At 38.8% G+C, this 26,737-nt stretch overlaps 1 protein-coding gene across 1 annotated transcript; it reads left to right on the top strand.

The window, feature by feature from the left end:
- Positions 1 to 1,877: 1,877 nt before the first annotated feature.
- On the top strand, positions 1,878 to 23,916 carry WDR44 (WD repeat domain 44). Its single transcript, XM_054075723.1, has 20 exons — positions 1,878 to 2,015; positions 8,089 to 8,122; positions 9,890 to 9,964; positions 10,432 to 11,062; positions 11,688 to 11,818; positions 11,917 to 12,009; positions 12,943 to 13,079; positions 13,541 to 13,624; positions 13,924 to 14,030; positions 14,817 to 14,968; positions 15,681 to 15,819; positions 15,915 to 15,979; positions 17,092 to 17,205; positions 17,915 to 18,037; positions 18,962 to 19,153; positions 19,321 to 19,422; positions 20,845 to 20,960; positions 21,225 to 21,352; positions 22,021 to 22,152; positions 22,584 to 23,916. Exons 1-20 carry the CDS (start codon positions 1,939 to 1,941, stop codon positions 22,676 to 22,678), a joined length of 2,727 nt encoding a protein of 908 aa, XP_053931698.1. The 5' UTR covers positions 1,878 to 1,938; the 3' UTR covers positions 22,679 to 23,916.
- The last annotated feature ends 2,821 nt before the right edge of the window (positions 23,917 to 26,737 follow it).

Raw genomic sequence — 26,737 nt, 5'->3', positions numbered from 1 at the left:
ATCATCTATCTCTGGAAACTTTGTCCCTGTTATATCTAATTGTCCTCTTGCTGATCACTACAAGCAGGAAAGTTAGCAGCACTGAGCCCTGGCACCGCTCTGCAAAGCCCTGCAGTGTTCCTAACTCTGGAGTGTACCCCATTGGCACATGCCTCTGGCAGTAACGCTGTCCTGCTCAGGCTTTCTTGTCCAGTGGGTTTCCTGACGCTCAGATGAAACCTTTATAGCCAATATTATATTTGTCTCCACGGACAATGGCACTCTGGGCTGTGTCACAGTGGAGCCGTAGTGATAATCCTTCTGGTCCAGGGTTCTCACATCCTCTGAGAAGCCACTCTGACGCAAAAGGCAAATGTGTTTGGAGTGGGAAGGCCAAGATCACTGCACTCAAGCTGAATTTTAATCATCATGTAGGCCTGACTAAATGCCAGAATCTGGCTTTTATTTGAACGTTCCTCTATTCTGCAACCATATAATTTCCTCCGCCTAACAAAGCATCAAGTCATACAGCTGCTGTCAATTACTGACAAACTAATAAACAATTCAAGATGCTTTTTCAATAGCACTTTTTTTCCCAGTTTCTAGAGCTGCCTGCCTTCCCAGCTAAGGTTACATCATCATCGTCTTTAATAATTTAGAGACCATCCTACTTACGCTAATGCAGTTGTCGTGTTGGGCCGTCAATTAGAGCAGGAACAGTGAGCAACAAATCGCAAGTCAGTCATTTTCTGTACTACTTATTTGCACAAATGCTTCAATATTAAGAGCTTAAGGTGTGCACTAGGCTCATGCTTCCTTGTTTTTAAGAGGAATCAGAAGAATTGTTCATGCATTTCTAATTTCTCCCCTTCCTGTCATCCCATTCTGCTGGTTTGGCTGAGAAGCTTCATGATTTTTTTAAGGGAATTGGAGGATGTGGCCTTACTCCACATGCATGTGCAAGGGGAGTGTGTGTATGTTTGCATATGCACAAGCACCTCTCCATGGACCAATATGACAAAGGTAATTGTCTTAAATAGATTGACTTCTGATCCATTTTACAAAAATAAGTGCAGAGATACAGAGCTCTGGTTTGTGTCACTGTTTTGGGGAACCACGTGCTTATTAGAAATCAGAAAAGGCACATGAAAAAGAGCTGTAATTCAGCTAAGGGTGCCAGAGAGCAAACAGGATGGGAGGTCAACACACAGAGAAAGTTGAGAGAAGCCTGAAATTACAACCAACTTGTCATTGACACACGTGTCAATGAAGAAATAATGCTTTGACTTAGAAACAGGTACTTATCACAGTGCAGATATTAAAAGCATTTCGGGTTTCAAAGGGAAGCCTCTGCTTGGTGAGTTATTGCTATCTGATCATCGACAATGTGATTGCAGAAAAAAAATGAGTGGAAAATCACATGATAATTTATTAGCAAGAAAATACAAGGAAAAGCAAATACAGAACAATGTAATTTCATTTCTGCTACCAGAACAAAAAAAAAAAAAACAATCGAATTCATTCATTATAGAAGTTAACAAGAAAAAACTTCTCAGCAATTCATCTAGTAGAGTAATAGGGGTGCACGGTGATACACAAGCTCCCCGTGGCGCACAGCGCTGCCGCCGGTGCATGGTGCTACACGGGCTGCTCCGGGTGCACAGCCCTGCTCCCGGTACGCGGTGATTCACGGGGTGCACGGTGCCGCACGGGCTCCCCGGGGCGCTCGGCGCTGCCCTCGGTGCACGGTGCCGCACCGCGTTAGCCGCCGCGGCAACGGTTGCTGGCAGCCCCGCCCCGTGACGTCACTCGGCGGGCGAAGCCCCTCCCTCTGCACGCCCCCTGCACTTCCGCCCGGCCGGGGGCGTGGCCAGCGCCGCTCTCGCGAGACGCGCGGCGGGTGCCGCCCCGCCCCGCCCTCCGCAGCGCTGCCGGGGCCGCGCCCGGCCCGGCGCCGCCATGGCTTCCGACAGCGACACCGAGGAGTTCTACGACGCGCCCGAGGACGTGCACCTGGCGGGCGCCTCCCCCGCGCCGTGAGTCGCTCCCCTCCTGCCTCTCGGCGCGGCCTGGGCGCGGCCCTGCCTCCCCCGGCCGGGGGCGCGGGCTGGGCAGAAACCGAGGGTGTTCGCGGTGCTTTCTTAGGGGGTGGCCGTGGCCGTGAGCCCGTCTCCGCCTTCCTGACAGAAAAGGCCTTCGAGAGGCGCGGAACGCGCCCCCAGAATGCGATGGAGCAGCGGGTTCTGTGAGGAAAAGGCGGGGAGCGGGCTCCTCTAGCAGCAGACTGGGCGCCGCTGCGCCTGGAACGGCCCCGGGCGCGCCTGGTGGTTGGGTTGAGTGTCTTGCTTGGATGCTGCTTGTGGTTCTATGTAGTCAACTTCGAGGAGCGTTTTCTAATGTAGACAAAATGTTAATGTAGGTGTTACCCCCAAATTGACCGTGTTACTGTACTGTTGATGTTAGCCAAAATCACTCTCTCTTTTTAAATTGTAAATATCTCTTTCCGGTTGTGTGCTGAGCAGGTTATGGCTTGAATCATACTTTTTGTTTTTATGGAGGCTGGACCAAACCTCTCCATTATTTGACCTTGCAGGGTGAGGTTTCGTGTAGCTTGTTCAAAGAGAGATAAGATATAGATTGTGGGTTCCATCCATTTGAAGCTTTAGTAATTGACTAAGGGCTTGTTTTAATCTGCGTGTCAGTGGTCACTGGATGCTTAGAACAAAGGAAAGACAAGATCTCTTCTCCTTACCCACACATCCTGTATCAAAGCTTTTCTGAACTTAGCTTTTTACGTAGCCTGGTGAAGGGCACGTCTTGGCAGACAGTTCTGTGAGATGTGATAAACCAAGTTAACAGCTCTTATGCTGAAATGAGGTTTTGCTCCAATTCCTTGCCTTGCTCTGGCACCAGCGATCATCCAACTCTGCTGTGAGTTGCTTCAACTTAAAGTAATTAAAAACTGGCAACAGCAAAAACTGTTCAATAAGTTAAAATAGCTGGAACCTGGCAGGATGGGGACAGGAGAGGGTGAAGGTATGGGATTTGTGTAGCTAGCAGCCACAGGCAGGAAGGGAAAACCGGGCCTTTTGGTAGGAGTGAATTATTAAATCTGGCCAACTGCACATCCTACCTTTAATTTGATAGTGATAATGCCATACATCCTGACTTTGTAGGTTTCCCCTACCTGTATCTAAGCAGAGCTTGATAATATGAAACTACTCACTAGAAATTAAAATGGAAGATGCTTTTAATTTTTCTGTTGCTCTTCTGTAGGTTGTAAGGATGCATCACTGATTCAAGTCAATAGAACTCTGTCAGCTTGAGTCAAGTAAGAAGGTGGTCTCAGCGGGCTTAGTTTGCAATAGAGATACTGAGTTTGTGATTCAGTCTGCTATTGAATCTGCTAATAATAGGAGAGTATTTTCTCTAAATAAGCTTTGACATTTCTTAAGAGCTGTTTTCACATCTGCATTGGACTGTTCTTTGAAACAGGCTTGTAGATTGTAGTTTTGAGACCCATGCATGTGTAATGGTGTTGAGTTGGGACACAAAAAAGAAGCAAAACTGTCTCATGGGAGGAAACTGAAAACAAGCGCTTATTGCTTTCTGCAGTTTAAGGCATGTCCTTGTGCATTCAGTGTTCTGATGATCAGGAAAACTTTTTGGCAGCATATGCTGTAGCCAGTTTTTAGGAAAGCGGTGTAGATGTATTTGCTGTCATTAAAAATGTGAGTTTTGTAGCTTCCTGCCCCGAGATCCATGTGTTTGATCACTGCTAATACAGAAATTCTGAAAGTAGAGACAACTGTTAATGTAAACTTTCTCCCTTCTTTGCTATTTATTTGTTTTATTTATTGTCTCATGTGATGTGCAAGAGTGGAATTTCCAGGTTGGATGTAAGCTCCCAGTTCCCACTGCAGGTTAATAGGCACTGCTGCTTAAGCCCTTCTCTCAAAGAGAGCATCATATCTCCATCCTCAAGTATATGTATAACTGGTAGTCTTTCAGAATTAATTAGCAAAAATTGCAAACTTGTTAAAAAATTTTTCTTTCGGATGATAGTGGTCTGAGATAACTCTGCTGGACCAATCACTTCCATGAGGTGAAGTGTTCAAACCAGGTATTTAGAGACTACTATATCCCCTCTGGCTTGGCCTGCATGCTTCACTTCTGCTGCAGATCTTGCCTTTTATATGTAATTCTATTTCTGACAGGATGTGTGGAGAGTAGGCCTGTGTTCAGTAGCTAGGTCTCAAACAACATCTGTTTCTATATGCTTTTCTAACCCCTAGGAACGTTACGTAGCTGCCTGTGTGGACTGGTCAGTGGAGACGTGTATTTGTTGTGTAGCCACAGGAGTGGAGAGGAGGCGGTAGTGTGGCAGCAGGTGCCCTTCTTTAAGCTCTGCCATTCTGCTTTCAAAAGATTATAACCATGGAAGATGTTTAGAAAAAGACTGAAATTTAGAGGCATGAACCATCCCATGAAAGAGGATGTCAGTTTTGAGAGAAGGAAAATATGAAGTAAGGCAAGCTTGGATTCAGGCATGTGACAGACTCTCTTATATTTTATTTATAAGAAAAGTGATCCACCCACTCTGAAATCAAGAACTGCCAAACCTTAATAGTTCAAATATCATATGCCTAACAGCACAGGGCAAGTTTGTTCTTAGTGTGCTCGTATTCTAAAAATTGTTATGAGAAAACTAAAAGGTGCTGGATTCAAGAGATGGTGTCAATAGTGAGAAATATCCTCTGGTACCTTAATTTAAACTTGAATTCTAGCTTCAGTAGTCCTATCTATAAGTTGCTTTAATGCTTTTCCGGAAGAATCGAGTTTTCTTCTGTGTAGGGAGCTAGGTGATGTTAAATTGTGCCCTGTAGACAGACACATGGGACGTGCTTACTGCAACTTTTTTGTTCATTTATATTTTAGCCAACATGTGAAACTGATCTTGGCAGCAAAGATATGGAGCGCAGAGTGTTAGTTATGTCGCTGTAGTGACTTGCAACACTGTGGACAAGTTTCTGCATTCCGAGTTAGCTCAGATTCCCGAACGCTTTCCAAGGGCAGCGCAAACAGTGCATTATAGTCATGAATCTTTGTGGTTTTGAAGGTGTGGACTGCCATAAGAGAGCTGCAGCAAGAATAATTGTAGCTTCCAGGCCAGATGTAGGTTAGAGGGAGGAACACAGTGTGTGCCTTTACAAGCTGAAGGACAGCAGTAAACAGAGTTACTGAACTGACTGTTGAACCTTTATGTTCTGTACAGTGTGCTGCTGCTAGTCCTATGTTTTAAACCTCTTTCATCTGCCTGCTACCACATCTGCTTTGTAACAGTGTATATCCTCCAGGAAAACAGACAGTGCAGTTCTGGGATTTGACAAAGGCAGATCATAATTGTGGGGTTTTTTTAATATCTAAATGCTTTTCTTTTCTGTCACGAAACTTAGCAACAACATGTTTAAAATGTGAAGCGTAGTTTGACTCGTTACTGGGCTGGAGCTACCTGATAGTGGGAATGGCAGCTTCCTGTGGTCTGGTTGGTGTTAGGATTAATTTGACAGCTGAATAAATACAAAACAGAAGAAGTTCTTCATGAGGTTATTTGACTTTTGGATTAATCAGGTACCCGGCTATGTTTATCCAGGCAAAATGGGATTTTTCTTGGAAATTTGTTTAATCTTTGTAGATAACTTTATTAAACTGGTTTGACAGTGTTATCATGTAAGAAAACTTAAATTATAAGTTTTTATGTGAAAAGCAGTCTGTGAGATCTCGTTATCAATTTTTAAATCCCACTATTTACTAAACAGTCACACTAGACAACAAAATTAAGGCTTTTTCTGTGGCATACATCAGTCTTCATGTTCTACCTGACAGCCCTGTAAAGCTACAGATCAGTTTTTGATCATTGGATTGATCTCCATAAATCTTCCCAGGCACTTTTAGCAGGATATATACTTCAATGCAAGCATTTCAGATACTGTGTCCATAACCTAGTGGCCCTTAAGTAAAACTGGGAAGTGGAGAACACTGGTAACTTCGGGTTGTTGGGAAGGCAAGACCATTGCAGAGTAATGTTGAGCTACAAGAGACTTAAGTTACCAAACTGAGTCTGTGACTGACTTTGTCTTTATAAATGTAAGAGCTTATAAACCACAACTAAGGGAGCAATGGTGCTCATAAACACTTAGCTCGATCTCAGGCAAGCTACTAAACTTACTTGACTGTGAACTGTTATGAAAGTGGTGTTATTGCCAAATAGTTGTGGAAGCTTTGCAATGTTTTAAAAACATGTAATGTCAAAGATAAAGCTTCACCTTAAAATAAGATGTGTATGTGTGCTTTATCAGCACTATGATGTATTCTACACCCGCTAGCTCTGCAGCCTTTATCACTTGAGCAGCTTTTTTCCCAAGGTATTGAGTAAAGCATGAGAGCGATGAATAACATCTGTTTTAGCTTGAGTGTGTTTTTTCCACAAAATTTAATTGGCTGAAGAAGTTTGAAAGGGTAGCATTGTCTTTTGTACCTCATGTTTTGTGTTACCAGTGAAGGAATGATTTGCTTATACCAAAATCGAAAACAAAAGTATCTATTTGCAGTTCAGGGATTTGCATTTTATTTAGGTTGTAAAGTCCAAGCAGTGCCTTGTATGACAGAACCCTACACCTTGCTGAAGCCCAGGTGTTACTGTTGTAATTATATATTTCATTTCTAAAGTTATCTTGTGGATTTAGCGAACTGACGCACACTTCTACCACTATTTCTAAGGAAATCCAAGAGTTGATAATGGAACTGAAAATGTTTCAGTAACCAGCACTTCAACACAGGCTGTGGCCTTTCCTGGCGATGTATATTGGGAGAAGAAAGATGTGTTTGTTTTACAAGTCAAAATACTGATTTTGTTCTTTTTTGCACATTTGGGTTAGTGCCTTCTAGGAGGATTATGTCTCAAAACAGTGTTGCAGATATTGTGCATCTTAAGGGTCAGTATCTGGACAGAAGCATCAGGATTTGAGGTACTGGTTACAAATGATACAGTGTTGATGCATCAATCCACTGTACTTTCTTGTTTATCTAACTCTGCTATATAAATGTTATCTTTTCTTTTTGTGATTAAATGCTTTCAGACAGTAGAAGAACTGAGACTATTAAAGATGAAATGGAAATTGATTTGTTTTTCAGAAGGTATTGTCCCTTGAAACCATTGTTTTGGAGGCAGGAGGGGCAAATTAGCCTGAGATCTCTATATTTGTTTGTATTGCTCGACACAAATAGCCAGCTGGAATGCTTCTATGGTCCACGTAGTGGTTCATTTGATAGTAAGCTTTTAAGGAAGCAATCGTTAACTTGGTCTATGCTCGTGAATGACAACTAGTAGAAAAATAGAATAGCCCACGTGCAAAGGGACCTCTAAAGATCATCTGGCCCAACCTTTCGCCTTCTTCATATGAGTAAGATCCTGTAGCCAGAGTAAGCACTGTGAGTCAATATTTAAATATCTTCTAGAATTCTGAAAATCTCGTAGAAAATGAAAGTTCAGAATGTAGTAAGAGTTGACTGTTCACTGATTGAATTGAGTGGTGACCTGAAGAGAAGTAATTAGTTGATTCTATTCCCCTAAGATACCTTGTTCATGTAATTAGTGAAATGAGAGGTTATGTGTGAGTGGATGTTAATGCAAGTTCACTGTTTCAAAGTATGCATTCTGGAAAGTAGTGCAAAGCTGGTTCCCTCCTGGTTTAATGTAAATACTTACAGTTATACTGAGCATCATGATAAGAAACAAGACCTCACGTCTACTAGAAAGGCTGAAGGGCAGAATGGCTGTGCTAGTGTTGATTTCTAGAAGGTTCTGCTGTGAAACTTTCAGGGATTGTAGAAGCTGTCAATCTGTGTATTACAAACAGTTGGGAGCTTTATTTGGACCCTTTTATGTAAAGGAGTGGTATGCAAAACATTCACTTTATTGCTTGTCTAAAGTATGGCGTATACATTCACTGGGCAGGAAGATCCTACTACAAGCTGTTTAATATGAAGCTTAATGTAAAGAGATCTTTTTTTTCCTTTGTACCTGAATCTGTCTTCTCTTTATAACAGGTCACCGATGAAACTTGGATCCCATGCATTAAAAGTGAGTTTCTTCTTAATCAAATGCTTGTTGAGTATTTCTACCTTAAGTAGGTGTGCTACAGTAGCCCTAATATCTACACAGAGGGGAAATTATAAGCTTTCCTTGTACATAGCAATTGTGCTTATGTCCCTTGAAATTTCAACTTTACTTTTATTTAGGGTACGTTAACATGTCTTGAAGCTAATTTTATTCTGAAATGTATATGTGCAATTTAATTGCGCTCTGCTTAGTTACTAGACTACCCTCTCTCGAGTGAGTTGTGAGTATGAAGTCCCTGCAGCACTTGGGTTTTGGTCTCAATTTATATGAAATAGTTGACTTTGTTCTGTCTGTCTTAAAAATAAGAAAAACCTTAGTGTTAGTACTTCGAAAGCCTTCCCTCTAGGTTATGTGATGATAAAACACTATATTTAGCTTAATGAGACAGCATTGCCACTTCCCACGCAGGTAATTGGTATGCTGCATCTGTGCATAGTGACAGTGCAGCTGAATCTGGCACACATTAGATAGGCAAAGAGTTGGAACCTTGTACAAATAATGCTCTCTTCCTAGTCTCAGAAGGGCCAAAGGTGATGCTATGCAATGCTTTTACATAAAACAAAGGCGGCTTGACGTTTTGTCCACAAAGTGTTGGGAAATCATAGTGAAAACAGTGTGTCTGATTTGTCAGCAGCACTCTGCTCTCAATCAATAATCTTTTTACAGTGGTACCATACCTTACCTCTTATGGAACAGAGGCTTACCCTCTATTTTGTGTTCTCTTTAATGTCCCTTTAATGATTAAGTATTACATGTGTAAGCCATTCAGGAGATGTCACTCTAGCATTCTCACTAAATGCAGTCAATGAACTTCAAAACTAACTTTATTGTCTTGTTGACTGAATTATTAGCTATGAAGTTCTGTATGTTGCTTGTACAGTTTTTAATTTTTTTTACATATCTTGCTAAGTAACTTGTTCAAAGCTAAGTTTTTGAAGGTAGAAAGTGTAATTCTCTGCTTATCAGCTGAGTGAACATTGTGACTAAGGGTATAGTTTGTCTTGGAATGGGTGAGAAATATTTCCTAAGTCCAAAGTTTAACAGGTGTGCGAGTTAAATGTCAATAGAATTAGCAAGTAATAGAATGGGCTTCTGTAGACACTGGTTACACTTCAGTATTTAAGTCGTCATACCTTTGAAGATAGATTTTAGTGATAAAGCAAAGTAGAGCTTGCATTTAGATTAGAAAACTTTGTGGATGGAGGGAGAGGGAGGGAGTAGGGGGAAAGAAATGTCTATAATTGCAGCTGTCGCTGCATATGTCATTTCTTGAGGTCAGAACTCTCACAGACGGGTGTCTACAAGAGTTGTGCATTTTTTTCAGACACTATATTATGAGACCATGCTATAAAGATTTGTTTTGATCAGACGGGTGTCTAAAAAAAGTCTAAGGAGGAACACTTCTATTATATCTTGTGGTAATACAGTTTTTGCATCCTTTCCCACAAGCTGATGAAGAAAATATACTTCAGTATGTATTTTCCTTGCTGCAGATGTGTATGTTTCTCTAAATGGGCTTTCTCTCTGTTCATGGGGGTGTGAAATACCCTTAGTGCATACTGTGCATTACTGTTCTAACACCTATCTGGCTGGGGTAATGTGTGAAAATGTAGCAGAATTCTTGACCTTTATGGTATTTAATTTGTTGTAGCTATGTTTTTGTTACATCATCTTACCAAAGGACTTGCTACCATCACCTTATGCTTTTTTTTTTTTTTTTTTCCATAGGATACAGACAGCAAGCTACACAAAACTGGAAATGAAACCTTTGTGCAAGAAATGAAACAAGATGATTCGAAAGAGGTTAGTTAGATGTTGTTGTGCTCTTCACACTAAATATTAAATAATTTAATAACCAGTCTTCATGCTAAACTAACATAGGTTACACTTTGTCAATGTTATTAAGAGTGACCATTTAAAGGGTAAATATGCTTTCTAAAAATATATTTAGGGTTGGCCAGTGTTGAATTATTTGTTTAATTTACAGGATTATTTTTAGCAGTGTATGAGAACTCTGAAAAGTGAATACCTCTTGTTTTCTAACTTTCTAAGTATGTTAAAGAGGAATGGAAATTAGTCACTTTGTTTTATTTTTCTATTATGCCTATTTCTGTGCCTAGCTCTCCAGAATTTTTAAACAAAATATATTTTGTATACAAAGCAGCTCCTCAGTGGAAGAGTTCATGTGGATGTTGTACAGACTGAGTGATAAGTGTACCCTAGAAATGTCTTCTATTTAACAGCGGAATGGTTTTGGCATTGGTTTTCAGATCATTGACAGTATTATAGAAGAAAGCCAGAAGGCACAACAACCGGATGATGATTCTTTAGTTTCTAGAGGAAAAGAAATGACTATTCCAACTTCAGATGCAAATGCTTGGATTTCTGGAACAGATATTATTGGTAGTATTCCAGAAGTATTAGCTGCTAAGGTGTCATTACAAGAAGACCCTGGAGAACCAGTGTATCAGAGTGTGTGTAAGGATGCTGAATTGGTGTCAGGGAAGCTTTTGTTTACTTCCGAGCAACAGGAAACTTGTGAACTAACAGAAGTACCGAATGCAACTGACCATAAAATGGATGAAACTGAAGCACAAGAAGAGACATCAAAAAAGGAGGACACAACAGACAAGAAAGAGGCAAGTACTTTAGAACAAGTGGCTTCAGATTCATCTACCAAAGACCTTTCTACAGCAGAAGAAATGCCTCCAGCAAAACCGCCAAGGCAGCTTACAGTAGAGCCTGATATAGTTGCTAGCACAAAGAAGCCTGTCCCAGCACGACCACCGCCTCCAACAAATGTTCCTCCTCCAAGACCTCCACCACCTGCACGGCCAGCTCCACCACCCCGGAAGAAGAAGAGTGAACTGGAATTTGAAGTGCAAAAACCTGGTTTAGAAGGCAAGTATTCTATTTTAGATGGCTTCAGTTATCTACATGCTTACTATTTTTGTGTTTTGAGTGAAGAGTCATTCAATCTTGTGATTTCAGTTTAGTTAACATCTAAATGAGCCAAAAAAATTTTTTCAACAATCTTAGCATCTTATAGTGGAGAGACACCTTTGCATTTGTGTACTTTGCAAGTGTTCCCAATTCATAGACTTTCTTGTAAACTAACACTTCCTACCAAAGCAGCAACTTCTGTAGCAAGGAGAAGTTACCTCATCAATACAGAAACTAAGAAAAGTTACACACTTCAAATTAAATGCATGCCCGTCTGTATTTGCATAGAAATAAAAGTCAAGATGTAGACTGAGATCTCATGAAAATGAGTAGTCCTGGGTTCCTGGGGAAATAACTAAAAAAAAAATTGTTAATAAAACTTCAGAGAACTAGGTGTGAAATTGTGCCTGTGCCTCCAAATGTATATGAAATATATAATTGATAAGGCAGATTTGTTGGCAGCTGATGTTTAAAAAAGTCAAACATATCGGAAAGGGTGTTCAGGATGCTAGGATTCTAACAATCTGTAGCCTGTCTATGGCAAGTTTTATGCTCTTCTTTTTTAATATGAATCTCTCTTCAGTTTCTCGGGAGAGCTTTACAGCTGGTGGTCTTTTAACTCCAAGTACAGTTACAGAAGGTATGCCCAAAGATTCTCAGCCTTCTTTGGATTTGGCAAGCGCAACTAGCGGAGATAAAATAGTCACTGCACAGGTAACGGGAAATAAAGATTTTTAAGTTCAATAACTGCAACGTGTTCTATCACATTAGTGTTACACTAGACATCATGTGTTCTGTCTGCAAAATTTCAGGAAAATGGGAAAGCACCTGATGGCCAAACAACTAATGAAGTGCTTGGACCACAAAGACCCAGGTCTAATTCTGGAAGAGAGCTCACAGATGAGGTATTAATGAATGTGGTCTGTACATAGTACATTCTTGTGTTGGCTTTTCTAGTCTGTCAAGGGAATTAGAGTAGTCAGATGTCGCTCTCTGTGGTCTGAACCACAGTATGCTGTGACCAAGGACACAAACAGGAGTGATGACATGCTGGCTTTGTCCACCAAAACACCTCCCTGGGTCATATGTAGTATTAGTGTTTAAATATGTGAACTGTAATAGATCTGAAATGCTATGAGTTTGTGTTTGTAGCTATGCAAACATTTTATAAGGTTTCAATGTTGGGGAACACCAGCATTTTGTCATATATCTCAAAGGGGAAGGAGTCAGCAATAGGAGAATGATTTTCCTTATGTTAAGTAGTTTCTTCAGTTAATAGTTTCCATTAATCCTAATAATGTCATCAAGCTGCTGCCATTTTTTATTTGTATTTATCTGTGTACAGCTTTTTTTGCTGCTGCTAAACAGATGTGTGATCATCAACAGGTCACGAGAGGCTCAAAAAACTCTTTTCCTTTGTGTACTGCCAATTAGGTCTAAATGCTTTTTCTTTGGATTTAAAGGTTGTCTTTGACTAAATCTAACTGACAGGTGTTAGAATATCTGAAAGAGGAAGACTTTGAAATCTTTTAATTACATAATATGTTTGATACTGGCACAGCGGTGACTGATATCTATACGGCTGTGCTTCTGATTTATGAAGCTGAAGCTTGTGATGACATGTAGTTGTCCACCTGTGTATAGTGATTGATAATGTTTGTGCTAACACACTAAAGGCAATTTTAACTTAAACTTAGTGTTTGTAAAATAAATATATAGTGAGCTACAGAATTTCCCATTAAGATAAATCATCTGTTAGATCAGGTAATTTATATTTTGCTCTAGGTTATGGAGTCTAATCAAGTCATCTTGATTTCGCGTCTTATTTTTTTCCATAGGAAATTCTAGCGAGCGTAATGATAAAAAACCTTGATACAGGTGAAGAAATACCCCTGAGTTTGGCAGAAGAAAAGTTGCCAACAGGCATTAATCCCCTAACTTTGCATATCATGAGGAGAACTAAAGAATATGTCAGGTATGAATGACGATAGCTTTCAGCTCTTTCCAATACTGTTCTGTCATAGTTTTTGCATACATGAAGGCAGATATTATTCGTGCTACCACCTGCTGTAGCTTTTTCAGTGTTTAATATAGTAGACACTGGTGCTCTGAAGATGTGTGGTCATCAGTATGGCTGACAGATTTTCCTGTAATATAATGTATTTTGTCTGCTGTCAGCTTTCAAAGCATCACAATAAGCTTCAAGTTCTGAATTTGTGGAAGGGAGTAATCTATCATTGACATCTGGAGTGTGTATACAGTTTCAGTATCAAGGTGCCTAAGAACTGAAAGATCTTTTTTACTATATGATTAACATCATATCCATGTATTTCCAATGTGTTATCTGAAGGATGGATCCTAAAGTGTAGCTCCTACTTTAATTTTATTTAGTTTCATTATGATTTTGTGTTAAACAATCGCTTCTACATTTTCTAGTAATGATGCAGCACAGTCTGATGATGAAGACAAAATGCAGACACAGCAAACAGATACTGATGGAGGGAGGTTAAAGCAAAAAACGTAAGTTGCTGTTTCATGTCCCTATAAAGAAAAGGCAGGTTTTGTTTTTCTCAGCAGAAGTTCCTTCTAACTTCTGAACAACTTACCTTTGAGGTACAAGTGATATCTGAATTCATGTAAGCCCACTGCTCTGCAGTTAAACTGAAGATTACATCACTGCTGGAAAGATAAATTCTTATTTTAAGAAGCAGTGATGGGAAGTAATAATATTACGTTTCAAGTCAAAATTATGGATTCATAATTAGAAAAATGGGAATTTGCCGGTATTATATGTTTAAAAAGTGCCCTTGCTTTTTAAGGACCCAGCTGAAAAAATTCCTTGGCAAATCTGTAAAGCGAGCAAAGCACCTTGCTGAAGAATATGGTGAACGTGCTGTAAATAAAGTGAAGAGTGTTCGAGATGAAGGTCAGTGACACTGACTTTTTATAGCTGTTTTTTTAATAGGATAGTCTGTTTATCATTGGCCTTCTAGGAGTCAAAGCTGTGTCAGGGTCTTATACTGCTGTATACTACTACTGTACAGTTGACATGGCTTTTTAGAGTTAAAGCTTATAGCTTAGTAGGTATTCTGAGACTAGCTGTGAAGTAGTAGTAGAAGTTGGGGTTGTCTTCATTACCTTAATAAAATCATATTGTTTTCTGATAACCAGTGCCACTATCAGAATTCTTATGTGGCTTGAGCTCCTATTAGATTTGCCAGCTACAAACGTACTCGCCCCTTCTTGTTTGATCAGTCTTTCTTTCAGGCAGACTTTTGGTGCTGCATTTGTTGTGCCAGCTCTTTTACAATTTTTATGCTTCGTGGGCAAATCACCAAGCCGTTTCAGCATATTCAGTCAGAAGAAACCAATGCAATGAAATGGTTAATTTTCAGCAAGCATTAAACTGACAAAAATCACTTACTGCAGGATCTGCTGAATGCAAGACCCAGTGCTAAGAAAGGGGCAGAACAAAAATTAGTAGCAGCTCTTATTTTGAGTGTTCAGAGTTTGGATTCACTGAAGCCTAAAATTAGCACAGATGTCTTTTTAGACTTTGTAATAGTATTCTTATTTTGCTTTAAGATATTAATATTGCCTGTAAAAATTTGCTAATTCAAGACTAATCTGCTTCCAATAAGTATTGGCAATTGCTTACTAATAGATTAAATGTGTGCTGTGATATGTACTGCTGAATTTGTGTTCCTCTTAGTCTTCCATACAGATCAAGATGATCCTTCCTCCAGTGATGATGAAGGGATGCCATATACAAGACCAGTTAAGTTCAAAGCAGCACATGGCTTCAAGGGACCTTATGATTTTGAACAAATTAAAGTTGTTCAGGATCTCAGTGGAGAGCATATGGTAGGTCTCTGAAATGTCATCTGTGATTTTACATAATGTGTTCAGCCTGAGATTCAACTTCTAGTTTTCATCTACTCTGTGGGCTTCAGAAATGACTGTCTGGTTTGTTCTTCTTGAAGAGCAGTTTCATTCTGGAAAATAATATTTGGGCAAGAAATGAAATTTTGGCTATTTTGATCAGATCTTCAGAAAAAATAATCTGTAGATTCTCAGGCTTCAGGGATTCTGCAAACCTTTTCCTCAAAGAGTTTTGGTATTGGAAAGGGTTGTTGTATTCAAAGGCTTTGCAAAAACTCCTGCCATTTCTGAACTTCACAAATATATGTAGTACTCGTTTTAATTGTCATAATTGATGTAACCAGACACATTTTCTATTAAAGGAAAAAAGTGTTGCTTCAACTGCAGCTACAAATACTTGCCAGGTCTACAAATTGAATAGCAGCTTATAAAACACTCAGAACCCTGGCTTGCTGGCTGTTACTAACCGTAACAGTTTTATGTAGGATGCTGTGGTAGTGCTGAGTCCCTTAACTCCACTCTTGCAGGAATCTGCCCTATGGCATGTTTCTTTCAAACTGTTTTTGCAAGTACATTGCTCAACTTAGCAGTTTTAATATGTTCTAAATCTTGTCGGTTTACATTATAGAAAGGCTTTTTGGTATGGAAGAAGGCACTTCATGTAACTTAAATATTTATCTTCTTATTTTGACAGGGTGCTGTTTGGACAATGAAATTCTCTCACTGCGGTCGATTACTTGCATCTGCAGGACAGGACAACGTAGTAAGAATATGGGTTTTAAAGAATGCTTTTGACTATTTCAATAACATGCGAATGAAGTACAACACAGAAGGTATCTTTCTGTGCATTGCTAGAGCTCTAAAAGACTAGAAATCCTAGTTATTTGGTAACTTAGAGTTGACCATAATGTTTCTGCGTGTGTTCTAGGCCGTGTCTCTCCCTCCCCATCTCAAGAGAGTCTGAATTCTTCGAAGTCTGATACTGATGCAGGGGTATGTACACTAGATATTGGCAGGGGAAGAGGTGGGATGGTCACCTTTGTTCAGTAACACTGGATCTTCATTGTTGCTTTATCTGAATACATTAAGGAGGTTTTGGCCCATGTCTGAGGCATGAACAAACTGTCTTCACCAACAGACATCTTCAGTCAAATACTGTTACCCCATGCAAATGAGGTGCAAGCAAGAAAGTCACTAAACTTAACATGTTACAAAATCTACGTGGCTTTGCTTCGGCCTTCCGCCAGGTAACTTCCCAACCAGAGTAGGTTTCTGAGTGAAACATTAAAGGGAAAAAAACCCCACATTGTTGAATTTCCTGCTTTAGTGTTTTGCCTCAGAGCATTACTTAACTTGTGACTTGGTGATGTCTTTTCTGAGGAAGGCCAAGCTGAACAATAGGGTACTCAGAAGCATAATAAAACCTGGCATTTTTTACATCTGTGTAGAATAAGGTGAAACATGATTGATGGACAGTATTAAGATGCTGTTACTTACAGAGTGTTCAGGTATTTAGTAAACCTGCCATTAAAGTTAACGTGTTAAGTTTTTTCTTTTTCCTGTGTTTGGTTTCCACTAGTGTAAAAAACAGATGACAAAATCAGGATTTAAGCAAGGATTTTAGCAGTAGTGTTATTTAACATACACTGTTTCAGCAGGGGAAGTGGGAGGGTAAGGATGTTTCCTTACCTTAGGTAAGTGAATATGCTTACTTAGCCATGCACACTGATGATGATGTTTTGAGTTGCTTTTGCTGGAGAGTTTTTGTATAGGAACTTCTCGTTTTATTTTGCACCTGTTTGTTCTGAACAGATCTCTTATTAGCAAGTTAAAATTTTTGTTAGGCTTTTGTTCCAAAAGCTTATCTTAAGATTTTTGCTTAAATTGCTGTCAAGCTTATCCCATTAGATAAAAACTGTATGGAAAATGTAAGCTTCTTAATTTTGGAATTTTAAGATGTTTCACAGCTGATTGTATTTCAAATTTACGTGTGTTGTTTATCAGTTCTTCAAATCGATAATTACTGTACTTTTGTAACAATAATTGTTTCATTTTTAATTGTTCTAGCTAATAGTTTCTAATGTTTCTGTACACTTCTCTGATAGATTTGCAGTGGAGTTGATGAAGACCCAGATGATAAAAATGCCCCATTTCGTCAGCGACCATTTTGCAAATACAAAGGGCATACAGCAGATCTTCTTGATCTCTCATGGTCTAAAGTAAGGCACCTTAATACAGACTACGCAGACAACCCTTATTTCCAGCTGAAATAGTTGGGATAGAATTAACAAAGTTCTTGGGCTCCTCTAATTAAAAGTCTCTTAAAAAAATTAAAATCAAGCCAGTAACATTTACAACTTGATATTTGATAGTGGAGTTAAATTTTCTAGAGTGGAGGGAATTTCCACTGAACTGTATGATTTCTGAGGTATGGTATTATAGCTTTTCTTATCTTCACTGTTTTTATGCAGTGTATCGAAAGCTGCTGAAAATATAGAAATATCTTAAAATTAGAAAAATTGCCTCGTGTTTAGCTTTCAAAATGTTTCATGTAAAGCTTATTCAGTTAAATATACACATTGGAATACAGCTGTAATTTTAATAACACAGTTTGGCTGAAGGATCCGGGGCATGAATGGCTTTCACCCTTTCTCTGAAGCCTGATGTGCTGTTTCCTCTCTGAATACTTTAACTACTCTGAAGTTAACTTTTCCATTGAAATTCTTCCAGAAATTTTTTTGTTATTGAGCCATCAGTGAAAGCACCAATCAGTAATGATAATTTGGGTAAAACATTTAATCTGAAAAGATAAAATGTTGAATTTCATGGCAACAGAGAAATTGGTAGTATTTTATGAATCGGATTGCTTCTGGATTTCCTGTTACTTGTGTGTCTATTAACAAACCATGGAATTCTCCTGTTTCACAGAATTACTTCTTGCTTTCTTCTTCTATGGACAAAACTGTCAGATTATGGCATATATCAAGAAGAGAATGTCTTTGCTGTTTTCAGCATATAGACTTTGTCACTGCTATAGCATTCCATCCAAGGGTAAGTATAATTGCTCTTTCTCCTACAGATGCAAAAATAGGAATTACAAGAGCTCTTCCTCTTTATTTTCATATAGTAATAATAATTAAAAAAAAAAAGAATAATAGTTTGTGCATTACAAAAATATCCCTATTGGGTAATATTCCAGAACTTTAAGTGTTCATCTTCACTGAATTTCACCAGGAATGTGCATGTGGTTTATTTTAACCAGTTATAGGCATAGTGTGGAAAGTGAATTGTCTGTATCATCACAGCTGGTACAGTTTTGAGTAACTTTGTGAAAAGTCAGAATTTCCAACGGAGGATGTTGTGGTTAAATATTGGTGGAAAAAAACCATAAGGAAAAAGAATAAATTTTCCAGAGACCACAAAATCCTTGGGGATATTTAAAACTTTACAGGCTATAACCCTCTATAGCCTAATCAAACTTTTGAGGCTGTCCTCGCTTTGAGCAAGAGAGGTGGACCAGAGACCTCCACAGATACCTTCTACTCTGTCTTATTTGATGATCTTTAAAAAAGACTCTGATAAAGCTTCCTAATATCATCAAAACTGTAGCAGAAGAAAATAATTTTTCAATGTTCCCTGGACATACGTAACTAGTAGATGTATGAGGAACTCTAGAAGGAGATTTCAGCTCCTGACAAGGTTGGTCTTTTTCTAACTTATGTTGAGAGTGTAGAAAGTAACTGTGGTAACAATGAACAGTTTTCTGACTGGAGGTCACTGCATGTGAGTAAGCTTGTCAAAAATCTGCAAGAAACGTTGTCTTTTCAGCCTTCTTAAACATTATAATCGACTCCTCTGAGAGCTGCTGTTGGGGAGGTTTTGGAGAGAAGCTGTTTGGAAATGAGGCAGAAAGGTTTTAAGGAAATCAGAGCATACTTTGTAGCCCTCGGAGGTTAATGTAGTTTGTCCTCTCAGGATGACAGGTACTTCTTAAGTGGTTCATTGGATGGGAAGCTCCGACTCTGGAACATTCCTGACAAAAAAGTGGCATTATGGAATGAAGTAGATGGGCAGACAAAATTGATTACAGCTGCAAACTTCTGTCAGAATGGCAAATACGCAGTCATAGGCACATATGATGGAAGATGCATCTTCTATGACACAGAGGTAAAAAGTTTTTGAGCCTATGTGGTTTTTTTATGTTAAATAAGAAATGGATTTCCAAGTCATTCTTATTTCAGTATCAAGAAACAAACTCATTAGAACTTGAAGCAAACTAATTTTAAGGTTTTACACATAATTTCAAATCAGAATAAATTTTAATGTCTTTTCAGCACTTGAAATACCATACACAAATACACGTGCGTTCTACCAGAGGCCGAAATAGAGTTGGAAGAAAAATTACTGGCATTGAACCCTTGCCTGGAGAGAATAAGGTACTGTGTTTCAGTGCAACTTTGGTTCACTGCTGTTGGAGACTGATATTTGTATCTAATGCTCAGTAAATTTGTGCTAAGTCTTTATAGTCACTGACTTAAATCAAAAGTCTTGTAGCACTATTAAAATGAGCACTCCTCTTTGCTGATTTACACTATTAGAATACTAAATAGAATTTTTTTTAATTACATTGTGCTTTGGCCAGTGTAAGGTTGATTAAAATGCTTACAGATGACTTTCAGTGAAAAATTCTTTGGCATAACTAACCTATCTCGAATTTCACATTCATTTGGAAATTTGCTTCACACGGAAGCTGAAAAAATGCTGCAAGCTTGAGTGCTTGTATCCAAATAAGTGTCCTGTGCTCTTTAGAATCTCCTTTTGTTTGGCTTCAGTCTAAACTGAAGCCTTATATTGAAAGGGTCAAATTCTCATCATGAAAAAAAACATGCTATTAAGTATTACAGTCATAATTTAAAGCTGAAGAGTTTCTCATTTGCATACGAAGGTTCAGAAGTGATGGGCGGTCAACAGCTGGCTCTATTAGAGTAGCAGATCACCAGCTGTTATCACCTATAATGTATTCTTATCAATAACACAGAAATAGCTTAATTCCGAAGACATGCAGAAGATTCAGAAATCTATAGTGCCTTTGGGTTTGCGTCAGGTGCTGTGCATCGATATGTTTGATGTAATGAAACACAGCCCAGCATTAATTGTTTTGAAACAAGTAAGAAGTTCTGTAATCTGATGGTGATAGTGTTCCAAGAGTTGTCACAACGTTTTGCATAACGTTATTAAGTATGAATCAGTATTTGTCTGCTACTTTGCTATACCATTTTGCTGGCGTTGTCTTGAGACTTATTGCTTACCTGCAATCTGTTTGACTTCTAAGGTACCATAATAGGGCGAATCAGCTGAATGCCTTGATTCATTTTGACAACCTTTTCAGACTTTTCTGTCCATTATAAGTACATTTAAGCTTCTGATCTGAAAAATGTGAAAAGGAAGCAAACGCATATTAAGCAAGAGAAAAGTGCGGTTTGCTTATAAATAGTAGATAGTGCCCTCTGGCTGGTGCTTTGTGATTGAAAGGTCATGACTTTTCAGAAATTCATCTCGCTGGACCAAAACAACCTTTGCCAGTTGATAACTGTGCTTTGGGCCCGGATTTTACTTTACTAAAGAGCATCTGTTCTGGTTCAGACCAGTTAGGATGATCTTGACAGTGAAGTTGTCCTGTCCATTGACAGAAAACTAGAAAGAAAAATGTTATTGGGCTAAATTTTGTTCTGTTGCTGTCTGTGTCACATTTTTTATGGAAAGAACTGCAATTCTGACTGTTTGAATGAACTCTTGCTGCTTCTTAGGCATGTTAATGGTTTCCACTTCTAAATTTTATTTCTTTATTTCATTTCTAGATACTAGTGACATCTAATGATTCCAGAATCAGATTATACGACCTAAGAGATCTTTCTTTATCTATGAAATACAAAGGCTATGTCAACAGCAGCAGCCAAATCAAAGCCAGCTTTAGGTAAGACAGTATTACAGCAGTGGAGTTGTTGGATTGGGGAAATACTGTGGCTGAAGTACAGAGGCTTTCATTTGAAGAACCGAGCCTCTGAAATGTTTCATTTGAGGACTGTATATTTTTTTGAGCTGCAGTCACTAAAATAAAGGTTCAGTTTGAATTGTGAACTTAGCCTGATTGCACTTGTAAAGCTGTAGGTCACCTGGAGAATTATTGTAAAGGTTGCTTGAACAGTTAATTAATGTTTTTCCACCTTTGAATCTTTAGCCATGACTTTACCTACATTGTAAGTGGTTCAGAAGATAAATACGTTTATATTTGGAGTACATACCATGACTTGAGCAAGTTTACATCTGTAAGAAGAGACCGTAATGACTTCTGGGAAGGCATTAAAGGTAAAAAACAACTTTTAATCTTTGTTTTATTGAAGTTCATATGATTTAAAAATAATTAATTTTTGATCTTCTGGTTTTTATTTGCTCAGTAGTGCTTTCATTTAGTTTGAACAAAGTAGTAGCAAGATGGATTGTAATTGGTAGATTTTCAGTAAGTGGACTCTGTCAGAAAACGCTGTCCACAGGAAACTCTCTGCAGATGCATCATTGGGATGGCAAGAGACAGTGTACTTTGTCCAGCTTCACTACGAGTTTCTGAATAAACGCAATCTTTCACTGGTGGAACTTAGTTGTATAAATGTCGGAATCGAAATAATTATCAACCCTTGGATCCTTTATGGAAAAGTGGCTTTGAAAACAAATGCAAACTTTTTTTCTTTCGTGGCAGGATTAAAAAGAAAAAAAAAGAGCAGCTGTCATACACACAAGCAGTTCGGGGGGGATGCAGGACCACGTTTTGGAGCTCTTGCCAATTAGTTTTGAGCGCTTACAGGAATTTCTGAGCTCCCTAAGCTTATAAAAGGATGACAATTGCTCCTTGAATTATGAGCTTACCTGGTGCTCTAGCACTCAGGTTGTTGGGGATTTACTAAAATCTATGCCTGCTATTCTTGTGAAAATAACAATTCCTTGAAACTGGTAATCAAAGTTGAATTGTCTTTTTGAAGCACACAATGCAGTAGTCACATCTGCGATTTTTGCTCCCAATCCTGGTTTGATGGTGTCACTGGAAACTTCTGAAAAGCAAGAAGCTGAAAGTAAGGGAGAAGATTCCGAAACGTCAGATACCATACCCTCTGGTAGGTGTTTAAGATGAGCTCTGCTTAATACCATGATCTGAGGAGGAAAAGATTGTAAAGAATACCTTCAGTTTGGGAGGGAGGTTTCTTGGTATGAAAAGCCCTTGCGGTGGCATGGTTAGATAGTCCTACCTTAGCAGTTGAACATTTTGGCAGCTGTTGCACTCTTAAAACCTGAGAGGATGTGAAGTGAGGGGCACAGCTGTTGTCCTGTGTACTTTAGGACTGGTTTTAAACATAAGCTGTTACTGTATCAATATAGAACGAAAAAGTCCCTCTCCTAGAAATGTAGGTGTTTCCTGAAGTATTGTCTGGATAACAGGAATGTGATAGAGGAAGAAGGGTGTCACAGAGCTTATATTTTAATGAGAGCTTGATTTTTACATATTTTATTTAAATGAACTAACAATTTATTCTCCTTCCTTATTAAGGAGCTTTGAAGATGGATCACACGGAAGTGCTGTTATCGGCTGACTTTACTGGAGCAATCAAAGTCTTCATTAACAAAAAGAAAAATGTATCTTAGTTGTTTTGCAACTGACAGCATAAAGCTATGGTACTGTGGGATTGAAATTCTATAAATAATGTGGGCAAAAGCAAAGTATCTAATATAATAATGTTACAGGCTGATTTATTTTTAAGTCTTTATTTTAAGGCTACTCAGATATTGGATCTTTCAAAAGCAGTGTCTACCTATTAACACCTGGGCTTGTAGAATAGAAAGGAATGTGTAAGAATAATCCTGCCAAACGTGAGACTCTGAACTTTCTAAGAACAGTTGTTTTGCAACGTAATTGTGAACCTGCACAGGTTTCTGCACGAAAACGTATTCACGCATGTGTGTGCCTTTTGGTTACATGCACTAATTGAACATATATCAAAAGGATTAGTGGTGCTTGTGGCCACTAGATGTCAGGAATGGCTATGGGAAGGGAAGGTTGGAGGTACAGCTGGAAAAATGATGAATGATCTTGTATGATCTTTGCACAAAATTCCATTTGAGAAAGATCTTGAATTTGTAGTAGCTATTGTTCAGAATTTTAAGTTATCCAAGTTTTTGATGGGTCAGCAACCACGTGTAAATGTTTTTATAAATTTCTCAACTTCAGGACGTGAAAAGTTCTTTGTTGTCTTTTAATTGTTGTGGACTTTAGATTCCTTTCTTATATATAATTTTTTGCACACTGGAGCACAATACTTGTGTAAAGAATCCTCTCATTCCTTGTTCACAGGCACCAGGATATATTCACCTTCCAGATAAAATTAAGCTGCATTAGAAAGCTCTTATATTTTACAACTATGTAAAATAAACTGTTTACATTTTTTAAGCATTGTAGCTTAAAGTTTTAAGTTCTTCTTGTTTGTTTAGTGCCACTGAATTTTGGAAGTCTTTGTAAATATACATATAAAACACCTATGAAGTAACATTCTGGGCATCATAACCCATGAAATGTTATTGATGGTCAAGTGTTTAAGAGAACAGATGTATCATTAAACTTGGTCATACACTTGGAAATTGTTGATTCTTTTCCATTTTGATTTATAAATTTACCTTTTGTCTAAGTAATTTTTACCTGTTTCTCAGAATTATTGATGTCGCATGCACTTTTGTTAACTTTTGAGTTATAAAGTCGTATTCGGTTGACATGCTTGGAATAAGTTTGACTCTCAGATTTGAAAGTACCCGTATAGATGAGACAAGCTAACCTCTCAAGAATATGTTGTTACTTTGAGCTACACTGAAATGAGACAAGTGAGGAGGTGACACAAGAAGACATTTTGTTTGTGACTCGAAAAATTAGTTTCTGTAGTAGGTTATTTATGTAGAAGTCAGTAATTGACCATGATTCCTGTGAGTTGGTCCTCATGATTCCTTTATATAGATAATACTTATATTATTGTTAAAATAGCAATTGCAAAAACTAATGATGAGTAACAGGAGGAAGGAGCACTTACTATAAACTGGAGAATGGGTCCAAGCCCAGCTTTTCAGATTGATTAAAGACCTGGCTCCTGTCAACATACAGTGTTTGATGCATATTTAGGACCAAGTGGGCTTCAGGACAGAGGCTGCAGCATTATTGGCATGTATCTTGGCAGGTTGTTTTTCATGTTCTACAACAACTTTCTCCTCTGTTACTTCTTTATGATCTGAATGGTTTGGGGTTTTTGAAGGCTTAAACATGATGGCTTTGGAGAACTGAGTTGAATTGTAGTTTCTCCTTGTAGCTGTAAGAAGCTCTATTAACAACAGGCCCCATACAACTCAAAAGTACTCAAGTTATGGAAATAAAGGTTATTGTTTTTCATTATCCAGGATCTTGTGCAGGCGGTAAACAAAACAGATCTTGAGTAAGGTGTTTGACTTCCATATATCTTGATATCTAGCTTTTAGCACTCTCTGTTCTGGAGCCCCTCTGCAGGGATCTTGTATTCTTTTTGTTTTTTTCCCCAGATGAACTGTGCTGAGTGTTTTTAATGGTTCAGAAATCAGTGCCTCTTTCCCCTTCCTTCCAATAGTTGTGTCAGTTAACTGGTACTCCAGTCTGAGTGGTGCTGTATCCTGTCTAATCTCATCCACTACTGAATTTTAAGGAGTGTCTGGTACCTTACACAACTGGGTTCTGCTTTTGTCTAGAGCCTCCAAATTTTCCTTGCAGGTGAATGCTAAATTGCAGGTAAACACCAGTCACTCTGCTGAGTCTGTTTTCTTCAGTCTTCACTGTGTATACATCAGGTCGTGCCCTTGCACTGGGAAGTGATGTTCCCTTGAACGCAGGCAAAGTATGGGTGGAAGTCTGTTAAAATAAAACGCTTCCTCTTGTGCTGGAGAAAGCAGTCTCTGGACTGCTTCTTCCAAGGGCCTACTTAACCTTTTATTCTTTAACAGAAGTTGTTGACATCCATGTAATCAAAATTCTGTTTACAGAATATGACTGAAAATTCCCAGGAGGTAGAAGTGAGGAATTGCCATTGTACAGGACCTTGGTACAGGAGATGTCTGCACTAACTCAGTCACTTCCCAAGAATCAATAAAATGAGCTGAGTGGAGTGTCAGACATCATTTGAACTCCTCCCTTCAACACCTAATCTCTACTGTAACTGGCTCCTGTTGGCTGGTTCTGGCAGCAGGCAGCTATGAATGGAAACAAAGCTGTTTCTCCATCATCTTTGTCTCTTTCAGTGCTGGGCATCAAGCCAAGTGCATGTGCAGATGACAAAAACAACAGTCCAAGTGGATGAATAATGCTAAAACTGGATCTTTAAATGCTGCACAAATCGTGTTTTCTCAAGTTAAAAAGGGTGGGGGTATTTGTTTCTTTAATTTGGTGGCATTTTTTGGGGTTTTTTTAACTGAAAGCAATGCTGAACTCAGGCACTGATGGGATGCTAATGCTATTAGGTATAAGAACATTAGCCATAGACATGGCAGAATCAATTCATCAGGCACAGGGAAAGCTGCTATATAGGGTTTTTTGTCTACCATTAGTAATTTGCTGCATGTGTGTTTAGAAGAATGTTGGAAACTGGCCAAACTTGATTCAAAGTGAACTTGAGAGTGTAAGAGAATGCTAAGCTGCTGTCTTCTGAAGCAAACTTGTGTACTGCTTTCTACTGGCATATCAAGCGATGCAAGTTTATTTGTATTTTGTCAATGGCAGTTTCCTATATTTTCCCTCTCTCTGGTTATATATATGATAGATACATTATTTGTTTGAGAACTACGTGTAAGCACATTGCTTCATTTTGTGAATGTGGAAGCAAGCTGGAAGGTCATAGGGAGTTGTTGTCTAGTTCTGAGGATATGGTACTGGAGTTGTGATGCCAGGTTCTTTATGCTAATAACTACAGCTGCTACTTTTGCTTTCCTAGTATTTTGCTAATACGACTGGCAGCCAAGATGCTACAGAGGCTTTTTAGATCACGTTAGTAGAAACCAGTCACTTTTTCCTGTGTGCTCTAGTGACAGTGCTTCAGGCTTTTGCGTGGAAACCTGGTCAGAGTATAATGCTAAGTAAATGGAGCACAAAAAACTAGTGAAACCATGTGCTACATACAAAAGAACAGATGAGGCCATTCAGAAAAGGACCCAAGTACTCATTGAAGCCTGTGGGTTAATCTTTCTCTAACCGTAGTAAGTGCTGAGCGTATGCTTAGAGCTGTGCAGATAAGTTTGTGCTTCCAATAATTGTAACTTCTTTGATTTTTGTAGGGTTCATGAATAATTTAAGTATATCCTTAAGTACCCTCCTGAATAAAGGCTGTAATTATTTTATGGTGATTATCAGAACAGTGTCTTATAGAATCACACAATACTCCAGGGTCAAGGAGATCTCTGGAGCCCTAGTCCACCTCTCCACTCAACTCAGGTCAGAGCAAGCTGCGTAGGACAACATCCATCTGGGTTTTTAATATCTGCAGGGATGGACGCTCCACTATTTTCCTAGGTGACCTGTCCCAGTGTTTGACCACCCACACAGCATGTGTTTTCTTCTTGTCTTTAGTTCTTTTTCCATTACTGCCTCTCCTTGTATATCTAAATGTCCCAGTGCCATTTTTGTCTTTTTAGTCCTACTGGGCTCTG

The sequence above is a fragment of the Cuculus canorus genome, chromosome 10 (assembly GCF_017976375.1).
Source record: "Cuculus canorus isolate bCucCan1 chromosome 10, bCucCan1.pri, whole genome shotgun sequence".
Taxonomy (NCBI): Eukaryota; Metazoa; Chordata; class Aves; order Cuculiformes; family Cuculidae; genus Cuculus; species Cuculus canorus.
This window is presented reverse-complemented; position numbering and strand designations above follow the sequence as displayed.

Excerpts from the sequence above, each read along its gene's own strand:
- WDR44 (XM_054075723.1), top strand. The coding sequence starts at position 1,939 with ATGGCTTCCGACAGCGACACCGAGGAGTTCTACGACGCGCCCGAGGAC. Across the intron at positions 11,063-11,687 it reads GCAAAAACCTGGTTTAGAAG|TTTCTCGGGAGAGCTTTACA; the intron begins GCAAGTATTCTA and ends ATCTCTCTTCAG. Across the intron at positions 13,080-13,540 it reads AGAACTAAAGAATATGTCAG|TAATGATGCAGCACAGTCTG; the intron begins GTATGAATGACG and ends TACATTTTCTAG.